At 49.4% G+C, this 14,786-nt stretch overlaps 5 protein-coding genes across 5 annotated transcripts; 3 read left to right on the top strand and 2 right to left on the bottom strand.

Moving 5' to 3' along the window:
• Window positions 1-1,376: 1,376 nt before the first annotated feature.
• Window positions 1,377-2,621, top strand: N7525_002174 (glycerophosphodiester phosphodiesterase family protein; the record flags this gene model as incomplete). The annotated part of the gene is made up of 1 exon (XM_002557137.1): window positions 1,377-2,621. The coding sequence occupies one exon, from the start codon at window positions 1,377-1,379 to the stop codon at window positions 2,619-2,621; it is 1,245 nt and encodes a 414-aa protein (XP_002557183.1).
• A 2,254-nt stretch (window positions 2,622-4,875) lies between these two features.
• Window positions 4,876-5,396, top strand: N7525_002173 (uncharacterized protein; the record flags this gene model as incomplete). Its single annotated transcript, XM_061212204.1, has 2 exons — window positions 4,876-5,306; window positions 5,378-5,396. The coding sequence occupies 2 exons, from the start codon at window positions 4,876-4,878 to the stop codon at window positions 5,394-5,396; spliced, it is 450 nt and encodes a 149-aa protein (XP_061071430.1).
• Window positions 5,397-6,609: 1,213 nt separating this feature from the next.
• On the top strand, window positions 6,610-6,886 carry N7525_002172 (uncharacterized protein; the record flags this gene model as incomplete). Its single annotated transcript, XM_061212203.1, is given in 2 exon segments — window positions 6,610-6,614; window positions 6,625-6,886. 2 exon segments carry the CDS (start codon window positions 6,610-6,612, stop codon window positions 6,884-6,886), a joined length of 267 nt encoding a protein of 88 aa, XP_061071429.1.
• A 382-nt stretch (window positions 6,887-7,268) lies between these two features.
• N7525_002171 (uncharacterized protein) lies at window positions 7,269-8,324 on the bottom strand (the record flags this gene model as incomplete). Its single annotated transcript, XM_002557139.1, has 1 exon — window positions 7,269-8,324. The coding sequence occupies one exon, from the start codon at window positions 8,322-8,324 to the stop codon at window positions 7,269-7,271; it is 1,056 nt and encodes a 351-aa protein (XP_002557185.1).
• A 1,714-nt stretch (window positions 8,325-10,038) lies between these two features.
• Window positions 10,039-11,958, bottom strand: N7525_002170 (putative bZIP transcription factor; the record flags this gene model as incomplete). Its single annotated transcript, XM_002557140.2, has 2 exons — window positions 10,039-11,125; window positions 11,180-11,958. 2 exons carry the CDS (start codon window positions 11,956-11,958, stop codon window positions 10,039-10,041), a joined length of 1,866 nt encoding a protein of 621 aa, XP_002557186.2.
• Between the last annotated feature and the right edge of the window lie 2,828 nt (window positions 11,959-14,786).

Here is a 14,786-nt window from a genome sequence, read left to right as displayed (position 1 = left end):
TCAATTGATGTAAATTCTCATGGAAATGTTTTGGCCCTTCAAGTGAGTCATCCTGTCGGACATCGGATGTAACATAATCCAATAGGCGGCGGGAACTGATACGGGCACCTCAACTTTTAATGTGATTCACGGTCGATCGAGCGATCCTATTAAAACCACAATAACATCATAAATTTCTATTGAACACCTGTAGGGCATTTAGAATATGTATGACCTTTTATCCCACAGCCAGAATATGTCACCTGCCGCCGAACCAAGGGCAACTGAGGTAAAGTAGACTGAGTAACCGGTTTGCGGATACCTCTGATAAAAGTACAGATACTGTTAGTCTTGGTAAGACAGGTAATCAGTCGTGGGTAATCCTTATTTAGTGATCAGCCAATGATTCCTAAACGTGCATCCAGCACCGCGCTAAGTCAATGCCAAGAGATTTTAGAATTTTCCCGAGTCCCGTCCAAGAAAGTCCCCTTCCAGCTAAGTAGCCGTTCATACACAGTCCGAAATCTCTCGAGGTTTGATAGCTTTGTACTGTTTAACAATACTGTGAGGCAACCGCAACCACAACCGCGGTTCTGGAGCAGTCTAGTTGCTGTCTCACTTGATCCGTCATAAACCCATTTAACTGTACAGTAAACCCCCCTTATAACAAACTTGGATATAACGAAAACCGGTGCTTGAATTAATTTGCCAATTAATTTGCCATACAAAATTCGTTAAAAATTCTTTCGTTAATTTACCTCTCTTCCCATACAATCGTTCCAAGGTTCGTTATATTGAGGTTTAGTCAGGGGTTAACCAATTAAATGCCTCTCTTCGATCCCCACCTCGTAGAAGCTCGGTCCACCTCTCGGAGAGCCCTTTCTCTCAGGGTAAAGTGGTAGTTACCTAGGTAGTTATCACGCCCTAGGGAAATATAATAGGTTACTAAGAGCGAGGAAAGCAATATTAGGACGTTTTTAGGGCCTGAACTTGTAGATATATACACCTAATATATGGCACCTTAATTTAACGAAGACTTCTTTGATTCGCTATAAGGTTTACTGTAGTCGATCCTCGGCACGGATGCTATCCATTCTATCAACCACGTGTTTGCATGCTAATATCGGGGTATTTCGACGCGCCGGCCAAGACGCGTGAAGCAGCGAGTTAGGAACAGGGAACTCTGCACGGGATATTCTATAGTCCCACAAAAATGTGATGCCAAATGGATAGCAGGGAGATTGCGCTTAGATGGTAGCAATAGTACCGATCGAGGGATAGAATCTTTAATGAAGGGTGGAATGCTTTCACTGCTTAAGTACGGAGTACCCTGCCTGCTATTGTGAATATTGTTATTCTTACCAACCCTCAGCCACGGCCTCCGATTACCCCTAAACATGCATTTACCTGTACTCCCTCTACTTCTCACGGCCGGTGCTGCCACTGCTATGCCGGCCGTCACTCGTGCTCAGGACAAGACCGTCGTGTCTAACATCCAGGTGGGACCGCGTCCTTTCTACCTGGTAGATGACATGAGCGAGAGCCCGTTGAAGCAGAAGTTAGCTTCCTGCAGCGAGAAGCCCATCCAGAAAGCGCCAGCCTTCTCCATCTCCCACCGTGGAGGGCCCTTACAGTTCCCCGAGCACAGTCGCCAGGGTATGCTCGCGGGCGCGCGAATGGGGGCCGGAATCATCGAATGTGACGTTGCCTTCACAAAGGACCGCGAGCTCGTTTGTCGCCATTCGCAGTGCGATCTCCACACCACCACCAACATCCTGATGATCCCGGAACTAGCGGCCAAGTGCTCCAAACCGTTCACCCCGGCCACGGCGAGCCAGCCGGCGTCCGCCCAATGCTGCACTTCCGACATCACTCTCGCCGAGTTCAAGTCGCTCTGTGCGAAGATGGACTCCAGCAATGCCGCAGCGACCACACCGGAGGAATACCAGTACGGAGGACCAGCCTGGCGCACCGCGTTGTACGACACTTGTGCCGAACCAATGGAACATAACGAATACATTGAGTTAATCGACTCGCTCGGGCTGCAGCTCTCCCCCGAGCTAAAGACACCGGCTGTCGCCATGCCCTTCCAGGGCTCATATACTCAGGAGATGTATGCGCAGCAGCTCATCGACGACTACAAGCGTCATGGCATTGATCCAGCTCGCGTGTGGCCCCAGTCTTTCCTCCAGGCCGACATCCTGTACTGGATCGACAACGAGCCCTCGTTCGGCCGACAGGCTATCTACCTGGATGAGCGTGTGGACACAGAAGACGGCTACCAGACAGCGGTGGACAGCCTGCCCGAGCTGGCCAAGCGCGGGGTGAAGATTATGGCGCCTCCGATCTTTGCGCTGCTGAATGCGACCGCGGACGGCGAGATCGTCCCGTCCGAATACGCTGTCGCAGCGAAGGAAGCGGGCTTGGATCTTGTCACCTGGTCCTTGGAGCGCTCGGGGCCCTTGGAGCAGGCGGCGAAGAAGTCTGAGTACTATGTGCAGTCGGTGGCATCGGCGATTAGCACGGATGGGGATCTGTATCGCATCGTGGATGCATTGGCGCGCAAAGTCGGAGTGCGGGGGATCTTCTCGGATTGGCCTGCGACGGTAACTTATTATGCTAATTGCATGGGGCTGAACTGAGGTTGACCTGCATCGATGTTGGGGTTAGTCGTTATGCCCAGGTGGTGTGGTTAGATTAGTCTTCCGCAGAACCCAACCGGACCCGGACCTAACCCGGGCTAGGGCCCTAATCAGGAATAAAATCGCGAATTAATATATAGTTTAGAGATTAAGACTATATATAGAATTTAACTACGATACCTAAAAAGTTATGGTGTTTATTAATCACCGTCCAAATTTATGGGTGAAACAGCGTCGCTTTCACAGGTCCTCAGATTCGAGTTGTAATTTTGATGACCCAAGAGCAATTTGACAGCATCAGGAATGTAGAATAAACCTGCCAGGTGAAGCGTCGTGACATATCCGTGTGGCCCTTTGTGATCCTGGAGTGGAGTGGTACCCTGGCATGATGGAAATGTTGATGCATAAGGTAGATATCGGCACAGGAATCAATAAGCCGTTGGATTAATGGGCCATTACCCCTTGGCACAGCAAGCCCAAGCACACTTCCTTGGATCTGACTTCCCCAAGGGGAGAGATCATGTGGCAAAGGGGGAATAACATGAGTTGCTGAACAGCCCCGGTTGAGAAGGAAATTAATCAACTGATGGCTTCGCGCAATCCGATTCTGAATCCACTCATTCGAATGACGACCCTCATCTTCTACTTCATCAACGTCTTTGTCAAGATATATCAGCGACCCCGAAGCCGCGAGGATCGGCGTATCTCCGGAGTCATCTCTCTGATGCAAATCCACTGTCCCGAGCGGTAACCGATTCGCTGAACCGCCATGTCTGTCCAAGATAAAGCGCACCACATCAATATTTGCCGCACCATGTGCGTCGAGTAGCAGACGGAACTTGGATTGAACTTCTTGACAACTTCCGGGGTCGCAGTGTACACCTCCGAGAGGATGTGTGTTGGAGATCATGTGACCCGGCACGTGACTCCGCTTGCACATTAACTAGTTAGCCTTACCTGTAGATAGTTTAACTAGTTTCTTCCTTCTCCACGCGCGCATCTACAGACTTTTCCAAAGACATCTACAATTCATCGTAGCTTATCTCTATCAGGTTATGAGCGCCTGTCTTTTTCAAATCCCCATTTACCACCTTTCCCGGCGTTATGCGTCACGCCCAGCCTCTGCTTGTGGGCCTATAGACAGAGTTTTCCAATAAGATCGGGGTAGACGATCTTCAACTACCCCACTTCCCGAGCTTTTCTAATCCAACGAATCCGAGCTGGCCGTCCTTTTGTATCTTGATCTATTTGTATCGTTTTCTGCATCACTTTCGACTGTTATAAAGAGGCCGTTCGTCAAGACCGCCTAGACCGGCCTAGACCGTTCGTCACCGATCTAGATCTCCTCCCTAACCGTTCGATTTGCTTCGACCGTCACCCTTTTTATCTTGACCGTTCCACACTTTTCCCAGCTGTTATATATATACACACACCGGACGCCACTATGCCGTCCATTTACGATTTGATGGTTAGAAGGAATATAATCTCTTTACACCGGCAAGCCCATCTCTCGAGCTGTCTAATCCGGCTATCCTTCGTGAATTGCCAAATCGTGGGATCCCCAGCCTTTCGACAATAGAAGACCGTCTTCCGCACCCCGATTCGTTTGAGATCGACGATAACGATGAAATGGCGGGTAGTATTAGTACAAGTGTGGAGGGACAATAGATTGATTTGGGTCTACAGCCTTCTTCCTAGAAGACTGCTAGTCAGGAATCCTGACTTGACTCAGGATACTGCACAACCTTCTTTGTAGGAGACTGCTAGTCAGGATACTACACAATCTTCAACACAGCAGGACTACTCTTTTATGGATCCGATTCCTAAAGACGTCAGTGATCCTACATACAGATCGAGATCGCTTATCTTGACAGCCTGGCCTCCAGATGCTAGAGCCATTCCATTGGCTTCAAATCCTGAATTCCATACTGCTACGAAGCACATTGCCATCAGATTTCACCGACTCAGAGAAGAAGTCGCTGCAGGCTCAGTGTGTTTTGTTAAAATTCCTACAGCACAAATGGCAGCAGACGGCATGACAAAGCCGCTTGCGATGGAAATCATGTTTCGACGATGGATTGCACAGATCGGTCTCCATCTGGGAGCCCGGGTTTGTCATCAGTGTCGCACCAAGGACAAAGACGAGGACCGGAAGCCGTTTCCGTCGGACCGTACCTACTTTTACGGTCCGGGCAACGATATGCGTCCTGGCGAGGTCCCGTCGCACCTCCCTATCCTGACCTAGGTGGAAGAGATGCTAATTTCCTTGGTCCATACCATCATTGAAGTCCGCCAGGTTCGTGGGCAGCAGCATTTCTACCGCTGCCATGTGGCGCACTTCCTGATGAACATACCCAAAGTCTACGATCGGCTGCCACTGCTCCCTACCGAGCTGGACCTCGTTGTGCTCCGACCTGCAGACACTGCAGACCGTCCCCAGCTCCGCCGCCAGTTTAACCGTGACTTCACAGTCCGCCGCGCGGCGGTTACGCAGTGGCTCCAATTCCTAACCACCCACCACCCCGGTTACCGCCACCTCACTATCGACCCGGCCCGCCCATCTCAGTTACCGCTTCACCGGGACGTCTCCGACCTTATCCCGTCCCAAATCCAGCATATTGAGCCTGAGGATCCACCGGCGCCATCCCAGCAAGACTCCCCTGTCCAGGATGACTTAGGTCCCGAGTACGTGGCCGTTCCCAGCCTCGAGAACGAACTGGACGAGGAGGCTGTGCTACGCAATATCGTCCTATCAGAAGGATCATTGATTTCTGATTTGCTTACCGGATGGCACTCATCGTGTCGCCTAATACTTTCTTCACTTTCCTTTCTTTCACTTCTCACTTTCTTTCACTTCTCACTTTGTACACTTTCTATAATCTTTAAGAGATTCTATACCTTTGAGAATGTCCAAACTTTCCAGTATTACTATACTATTTTGTGAAATGTTCTGGCAAAACACGATGTGGCACACTGGCGGCTATACACCTCTCTTGTTACTTAGAGGGAGTAAGAAGACTCAGCGAACGAGAAGGTCTTGACTGACTCAGAAGACCTTTGCAAGGTGCGTTTCAGAATGATGTGAGGCTAAATTACATTTGATATAACTTTCAAAACATTAAGAGCAGGAGCAGTCCCCAAGTGAATCGAGTAATCCATGATATTATCTATAGGTTGGACTTATGTCTTGCTTGTCCATGTTAAGCGTATTTTGACAACTGAGAAGACTTAAAATTGGAAAGAGCGACTGGCGCTTGCTATCCCCAAGATGAACACCTGTCTCCCTTCCCTTCTCCCTTCTCCCTTCCTCTTCCTCTTCTCTCCAGTCCATTTCATATCCCACCCAGTGTCTCATCTCTGAGCTCTCCACTTCACAAAATCCTCTACCTGACCTACCTCCTCTCACTCCTCCCCACTCTTATAACCTTCGACTCCTTCTATCTACAACCGAGAATAAACTCTTGTCTCTCTCATTTGACGACAACTTCATTCCTTCATCCATCCGATAACCAGCTGGGCAAAATGGTTCGACGAACTCCAGATTACATCATCGATCCAGACGGTGAAGTGATCATAATCTTGCGCAATGCGGACTCTCCTTTCGCACAGCCACTTGAAGATACAGTCACTGGAATGGCCCTTTCAGAACCCAGTCATTGTACTCATAGTCCTGCAGAAGTTACCGGATCGCCACAGACCAACTCAGAGACTTGGAGGAACAAGAGAAGGGAAAAAAGATTGGGTGCAGATACTCAGCTTTTATTGGCCCATCACTGCCAATTATGCTATTGAGCGCGAACCATATGCAGCGGAAAATTCGAGAGCAAAAGCCAACGTCGTCTTGACTACTGTGTCAATGAACAAAATTGTTAAATGTCTTTTCATTGAATGCAAGACCAGCAGATCGAGGACCAACTTGCCAACAATAAAGAGAGAAGACCGAGAAACGAGAAACAGGAAACAGAGACAAATAGTTAGTTAGTTAATGATGATGTAAATGCAGTCAATCCAACTCCTTTGACCAAAGCCTGCAGCTCCTTTCTCGAAGTTGGCTTACAAAGCCCTCCGGTCGAAGATATTTTCTCGCTATCGAGGCACCATACGTCCTCGACCAGCCCGCTTTTCTGGCCTCGGTGGTACAACTCAGCGACGACATGAAGAGCACGATCCTAGCTGGCTACGATGACGACTCCCGTTGGAAGTCCCTCATTGAGACCTTGATCGACATGGAGGCATCACAAGACCCAATTTTGGTGATGGTCTAACTGTGATCAATCTCGGGACTGTGGGTGATATCACAGCGCAACCGGCCACGAATGTCCCGCCTCGTCCTTTGCGGCCCTATTTGCGAACTTGAATGAATGTATTTATTGGCTTGGACCTGGGTGGCCTAGATTAAGTCTATCTTCTCGACCCAATAAAGTTTTGAATCCCGAAAATTGCGATAATGATGTTGCGTTATTTATCCTACCTCTGACGAAAAAAGGAAACCAGAAAGCTATCATAAAGCCAGCCCACCTTGGGTATCATTCATCCTAATACTAAATTATACTGCCAATTATATCCAATCTATATCCAAAACACAGTTCACCATCTTACAATTCACACATCACCAAAGACACACACCGTCCCTAGATCGATCCCAGTTCAAGCCCACTTCCCAAGCAGAGCCATGATACCAGCACCAAGAATCATAGTCAACACCATGAAAGTCAGCCGCCTGTTATCCTGAGTGCGGTGAGGGTCAAACAAGAAATCACGAGCAAGCAACTCAACAAGACCAGTGTATAGCAAGATACCAGCCGAGATGGAGTCGAGCACACCAGAAACAACATTGGCAGTGAAAGACCCAGGGTTATAAGTCGTGCGCACACCAAGACCAATAGCAATAGAAATCGGGGTGGTAAGGCCATAAGCAGCACACAAGGCCCAAGGCAACCAACTCCCCTTCTTGAACGGGATACTCGACATACGCGCCCCGATACCAAGACCCTCAAAAGACTGATGGAAGACCAGAACAGGGTAAAGCGTAGCAAACTCATCACCAGCAACACCAAGATTGAGACCAATAATGACAGAGTGGAAGATAACTCCAAATTCCAAAATCAGCAGCGCAGCAATCTGCTGCCTAACCGAGCGCTCGATGTCCACCTCCCGAGTCTGCGACTCAACCTCCTTGACGAGCTTATCGTCCGGGTGTCGCGCCGACGCACGCGAGACAACACGTCTCACTTCACTCCCGCTCGCCATCATGGGCTCCGGGTCGTCACGGCAGATACCGTATTTCATCTCGACCCAGCGCTCGGCGCCGAAGTCCATCAGGAAGATAATCATCACTGATGTCAGGACGATTGCCGGACACCATGCGTAGTCTGCCCAGTGGCCTGTCATTCCGACGCAGGAGTTGCTGCCGATTTCGCCGTATGCCGGGTCGAGGAGGTGAATGAAGGCTGTTGCGATGATCACGCCGGCTCCGAAGTACTTTGCGAAGAGGTAGACGTAGATTGGGATTCGGAGGCGTGGGGCACGCTGTGCGAGGACGGGGAAGAAGGTTGCTGCGGAGGAGACGATGAGGATTACGAAGATGGCGGATATGCGTGCGCCTAGTTGGCCGTTGTATTCGTTGCCTTCGGCATTGAGGTAGCAAACTATCTCAGCCGGGTCGACTGTGTCCAGGTCGACATTGTGAGGGTCGAAGGACATCTTGGTCGGTTATGTTTGTAGATCGTGCCCCGGTGTTGGAAGGGAGAGGCCGATGTAAAGGCTTGAGGAAGAGGAAATTATAACGGCGATCTCGACTGGCACATATGGCAGGAATTGTTCGACCGTTTTATATTAGAAGGGGAGGCATGGGCTTCCTCGGGTCCTCCGTTGAGGTGAGGACCTTGGGACGTTTTAGTTCCAGTTATATTCTTAGCTTGGTGGTTAGCTTGGTGGTTAGCTTGGTGGTTAGCTTGGTGGTTAGATTGTATTTCCTGTCACCGGTTTCCTTATAGGCTAGGATATTTAATCATTCTAATGTTGTCAAGGTGTCTAATTGATGTTCAAATTCCTAAGGTCCAGGAGGTGCTGCTATTGTGCTGGGAACTTAGGGTTTTCCCCTTGGATATCAATGCCCAGACGGGACAGCCCTACAGACCTTGATAGAAAACCAAGGCTCGGATAATTGCTTGTCAAAGCTTGGAACAACCTTGGGAGGTCAGCATTCCACGCAAGTCCTGTCAGTGGGCCAAATCTCGTGTCAGTGATTGGGCGTTAGGGCCACGAATTGCCCCCAAGGTCCTTTAACTAAGATTACGCGTGGGTCAGTCCCGGTCGTGGTGGATTTCTCTCGAGGGGATGTTACTTAAAAGGGCAGTTGCTGCGTAGTAATTGGTGCTCAGATGTCGTTCCATCGTCGCTTGTATGTTTCGAGAGGTGGGTACTATAGTCCGTAATATCAACATATGTTGTACTGGCCGGATGTCTCCGATCCGCAGAGATACTTCCGTTGTCAAATAAAAACCTGTGCTGCGCCGGCTAGAACCGATCCAATAATGAGTTAAGAAATAGCAATTACATTGCAATAGTGGTTCGTGTTGCGTGGTGAGATACCACATTGTCATCTTTGTCATATCTTCATCACAGCCAGCCATTTGTGGGTTCAGCACAAAATCACTCCGACTAAGACAACCCTGCGCGTTAAGTCACGGAGTCTAGACTTGAACTTCTAGCCTAGGAGCCGAAAACCAAAAGAAAGCATTTGGAAACATGAAAAAGCAAGTTCATCCAGCCCGAAAGCACGAGACCATCCCATCCCATTTCCAGAATGCCTGACACTGTCCCAGCCCAGATCGCTAAATACATAAAACAATAGTTCATAAAACAAGTCATAATAAGCACAGTTGAATGCAACCACATGCAAGGTTTCTTCATAACTCGTTTCGTTTCTCATATCCCATGCCCAAAATCCCATCCCAGCTTCAATGTTGCAGGGGGCATCTCAGGCCTGTACACATCACATAATTCAGGTGTCCACCCTGTCGTTCGTATAATATAGTCTCCCCTCTCATCCAAAACAAGAAACAGAAACACGCTCCGAAGCCAATCGCTAAAATCACATCGCTAAACAAAGCCCCCTATGCCCGAGTGAACCTGACCCTGGGACTGAACTCAAAGAAGAAAAAGAAGACATTGAAAAAAGGATACACAAATAAGAGAACAATAAAAAGTGTTGCGTGATCTATGGTTGCACGCTAGTATTTCAAGGGCCATTGCTAGCCCGTATTTTTCAAGAAGAAGAAAAGAAAAGAAAAGGGGCCAGATCAAGCAACAATCCTAAGAACGTCGCAAGAAATGCAAGAAAGGTAAAAGAAAAAGAATCACAAGAAAATATTGTCGTGTCGAAAATTGCAGGACTTACTCCGAAAGAAAAACATCAAGAGTGGAAAATACCCTCCTCCTTGACGGGAGTCTCGTATCCATGACCCTGCACCATGCGACGGAAGTCCCGAACAACCTTTTCAGGCACATGGTCCCACATCAAGGATCTGGAGTATACATCCGAAGACAGTGCGGAGTGCATGTGACTCCGCTGCGCCATCGCAGCAAACGCCTGCTGCAGAGTAGATGGCTGCGGTGGCTTAAAGTCCCCGTCATCCTCAAACGTCGTCAGGGAGTTGTACTGGTCCACGTTCATTGAGAAAACCTGTTCGCGCTCCTGCTCCTCTGTCGGCATGACGAGTGTGTTATGCAGCTGGTCTAGGCTTGAGGGCACGGGCTGCATCGAGCTTATCTGCGCCATTTCCATGCCGCTGATGGTTGCCGGCGCAGGCCCGGTTGTTGTCCCGTGGTTGATGGAGTGGGGTTGGGTGAGCTCGTGGCCAGATGACGAGGCCAGTACTGCTTTCAGTACGTTCGCTGACTCCGCCCGGTACTCTTCGGAGAGTTGGGGCAGGGAATTGGCCGGTAAGGAGGTACTGTTTGAGGCGATGAAGGCACCAACAAGTAGGAACATGTAGAAGGCGTTCCAGCTGATCGGCAGCTCTGATCCGTTGGATTTCTCCGGGACCTTAACCTGCTGGCTAACCTGAGAATGGGGAGTTTGCACACATTCCTGTTGCAAAGTGGGTCCAGGGACCATTGAGAAATCGTCCCATGAGTGGTTCTGCATGGTGGGGTTCTCGAAGCCGGTGAAGTCCCCGGCCATGATGTCCTGAACGGGCTTTACGCCACGCTCAAGCTGCTTAACTCTCTCCTCCAGCATGCTGTTTCTCTTCAGCAGGTCGGCGGTCTCCCGCGTGTGTCTGAGGATGGTTTCGTCTTTCTCCATGTCCAGGCGTTGCATGTGCTCTGTCAACTGCCTATTGTAGGTATTCAACTGGTGACTCTCGTATTCCAGCTCTTTTATTCTCATGATATGGTCCTTCTCCTTCTCTTTCAGCTGGGTGTTCAATGCCTCGAGTACTTTATTCTTCTCGATTTCATTCTCGGCATCCTTCTTCTTGCGTTGACGGGATTGCAGCCTATTACAATAACGTTAGCACTTGACCCAACTCAACTCATCAATCTCAACTTACGCCGCGTATCGATTCCGCAGCAGGCGTTTGATTGCCTTGAGACGCTTCTTCCCTTCCTCGTCCGCGCACTCCCTGATCGCCTCATCGATATTATCCAAAGTCAGTTCGGGGGCGATTTCAATGCGGGAATTCCTCTTCCGAATCCCATCCCCCCGCCTCAACGGCCTGACAATCCGATAATTCGGGCTCTTTCTCGAGTGCAACTCTGCCTCAGCCAGATCCATCGGCGCCGGCATCCAGCCCTGGCTTGACTGCGGCGACATGGCAACACTACCAGGAGTCGCAAACGCCATTCCTCCACGGTACGACATGGGGTTCATGGGCATAGCGCCGACGGGTCCAACCGCACCACCGGAGAAAGGAGTGATGGCACTCTGGTCTCCGTTGGCAGCATACTGATCATAGCCCACGGTCGGGGTACATGAGCCTGAATCCGAGCGCGGCATGGACCACGATGCCTGTGGGTAGGAAGTTGACTGCGGGCCGTCGACGGGCATGAACGGTGCACCCGTTGAGTTCAGCATGGAGTGCCCGAGTTGAGAATGCGAATTTGACTGCGACTGGCTGGAGCTGGTATTTGAGTAGTTCGACCAGACGGAATCCCGATGTGAGTAGCCTTCTGGGGCGTCGTAGGAGGCGCGGCGGTTGTCGGGATGGTCTTCGGAATTCGGGTCCAGGATCTTGTCGTCCAACACGCTCATCTCGTCGTCTTCTGGTGCCACGTCTAATGTTGATGGTGATTGTTGGTAGAATTCAGACTGGAAATATTGTGCCATCATGAAGAGGCGGTGTGTGTCTTTGAGAGAGGGGTGGGGCGGGGGAGGATGATTTATAGAAAAGTCGGTATAGAAGTAAAAATCACCAAAGAGGAAAAAGAGTAGGTATGTAGAAATGAAGATGAAGATGACGATATAATCATGAAGAGGGGGAAAAATATGCTGTGATCTAGTTCCGGGGGGGAAAACGCAGGCTATGTATGAGCAGATGCAGCCCTCGTGCGGTTGACATTGTACCCACAGGTACCGAGTACCGATGTGGGTGATGGAGAATAGGCTGTCGATCAAGTACCCAGTACTCATCCAGCGGTCTGCGCGGGAGCGCAAGTGTGGCCCCCGAGACAGCATCTCCGTTATTGGCTGCATTGTTTTGCTTGGGCAGACCTGCATCTGTTGATGTTTGATTATTTTGGTTGGTATTTTGGTTATTCGGCTTTAATTTTCTGTTTGGGTTTTATTTTATTTTCTTTTTTATCGGAAGATTTTTCTCTGTTTTGGTTTTTTTGTCTTTAGCATCCAGTCTCGATGGTAATGCTGGCAGTTATTCGCTTATTTACACGGAGTAATGACTGCCTATGCATTAGTACAGACCTCGGGAGTATGTACCTGATGTTGTATACATAGAGTACCCTTTTTCTCTCCTGTACGATGTACTCCGTAAACCCGAATCCATCACCAACAATCGTAAGTGGGGGAAATCAGACGCTGGGCTTATCGATAAACGATAGCCTATCGATCGATCCTCGTTCCGCCAGTTTGAGACAACCCCTGTCGTGGGGTATTGTATATGGTCTGTGCTATACCTTATTCACGGCGCTTACATAGAATACTAATTGCTACTTGGAACCTAACCTGCACATTTACTTGAGATAAGTGCTTGGAAGTATCTTTCTGTACCTTTTTGTGTACTATACTCATCACCCGTGAATGGTCAGATGTCCAGTCTAAATGTCATCCTCCTTTCTATCCGTCGCTAATAGCCAATCATTCCCGAGTCAGTGTGACGATCCTTTGGGCTGCGATCCATTGCTGTTTGAAGTTTTGCTTTTTCTCTTTGTTTTGTTCTTTATTTTGGAGCTCACTCATTTCCTTCCCCCCGAATGGTCCTTGATGCTTCCCTATAGAATGAATCTTTGGGACGGGCTCGGCCCGCTGATCCACTGTTGGGCCGACCGACCATGGATGACAAAAGGAAAGAAAAAGCAATGCACGGATGTTATGCACTGATCACTCGTCCCATCCAGATGACGACCTCACCCCTCCAAAATCAAAATTCCTATGTGGAATTACCCTGGAGGTTAAAGCTCTGCCTAGAGCAATAGCTTGGGTCGAAAATCCCACGCCTGATCTTGCTCAATCTTGCCGTGATCTACTGTACTTGCAGGTCTCTCTGCAGTTCCCAGATGACTGAAGCAGCCATTCATCCAACCCCCCCAGGCCCACAGACCACATTTAATCCATGATCAACTATGCGGAGTGCAGGGGACATGATGTTGTCGTATTTGACGGGTGCCTTCCGGCTTGTCTTTGCGCTGCGGGGTGAACACCCATAATCTACCACCCCCAATTTCCCAATATCTCCAAATTATACCAGGATTAGACTTGGGCTCTCACTCAGTTGCTTTTGCTTTTTTTTTCTTTCCCCATACTTCAATAAGTCCCAGACTCGCCGCCCAAAGCGCACACCCTGTTCGCCCGGTTCCTGTTCCTGTCAGTTCGTCTCGACAATTCCCCGGAGCACAAGCCCCTCTGCGGCAGCCGCTGAGTCTGTTCGCAGTCTATACATAGTACACAGCGTGGAGCCTGTGACAATGATAGGCCTGTCACCTGGGCGGCAAGTCCGCGGGTGGGCAAGTTAACCCGGATAAGATCTGGCGGTGAAAAAGCCGAGTCTGTCCAATGGAGATCCAGTCTGCCATCGGTCACCCCGTCAGCTCATCCCTACATTAGTCATACACAGTGAATTATTTTCAGCGCAAGGTACTCGATGACATTTTTGTTTCTGTTCGCCAATGACGATACTACAACAAAAAGTACAGTCATCTGAGCAGCTGGGATCAGTATCATGCTAGTCGGATTGTGTACGGACCGATATATCCAGCACATCATTCACTCCCCAATGCGAGACTAACGCCTTCGCTCTTCCTGCGGTGAAGCTGAAACCACTGTTTAGCCATATGACTCAGAATGAAACTGGTGATCTACCTTCTTTGAACGAGCTAGAAGGCCATGGCAGGTCCACCGCTCCACTTTCATTCTAATATTCATGTAGTCAATGGCCCACTTCTTCCACGGCTCCATACAACTGCAATATACGGTATGTGCCCAAGGGTCTATAAAACATATCTCCGGTACAGGCTAAGCCGGATATGATCTCAAAGCCTCACTTTGAACCTGTACCTGCCTGATATGCCGTGCACCGGGTACATTGGGCACATCGTATGGGGACAAGGCAATGTCTGGGATTGGATGTGACTGGGCCACTTGATACACTACTGGGCTCCTGGTATACTCCACATGCCTGATTGGGGATTCGTTGACGTCTTTCGGGACTGTAGCCTACCTATCGGGGAATCCGTCTTTTCTTGGACCCGTTGATGGAAGGACATTTGGTCTCTGTGTCGGGGACCTTCGTTCACCGATTTAATGACTCATTTTTTAGCAGGGCGAGATATGGACAGGATTTGGGAGTTTCTGTCGCTTGCTGCGGTTATGAATAGCCAACATCGTCGATGATCGCAATATTGGGACAAAGAAGCTATTATTCAGTATCTCGGGTAGACTGAGTCACTATCTCTTTCTACTGGTTCTCTCGTCCGAGAGTCTGTCTT

This window comes from Penicillium rubens (genome assembly GCF_028828025.1).
Source record: "Penicillium rubens strain IBT 27055 chromosome Unknown utg000001l_segment0_segment0, whole genome shotgun sequence".
In the NCBI taxonomy this organism is placed as follows: domain Eukaryota; kingdom Fungi; phylum Ascomycota; class Eurotiomycetes; order Eurotiales; family Aspergillaceae; genus Penicillium; species Penicillium rubens.
The sequence above is the reverse complement of the archived record's forward strand: the minus strand, read 5'-3'. Positions and strand labels throughout refer to the sequence as shown.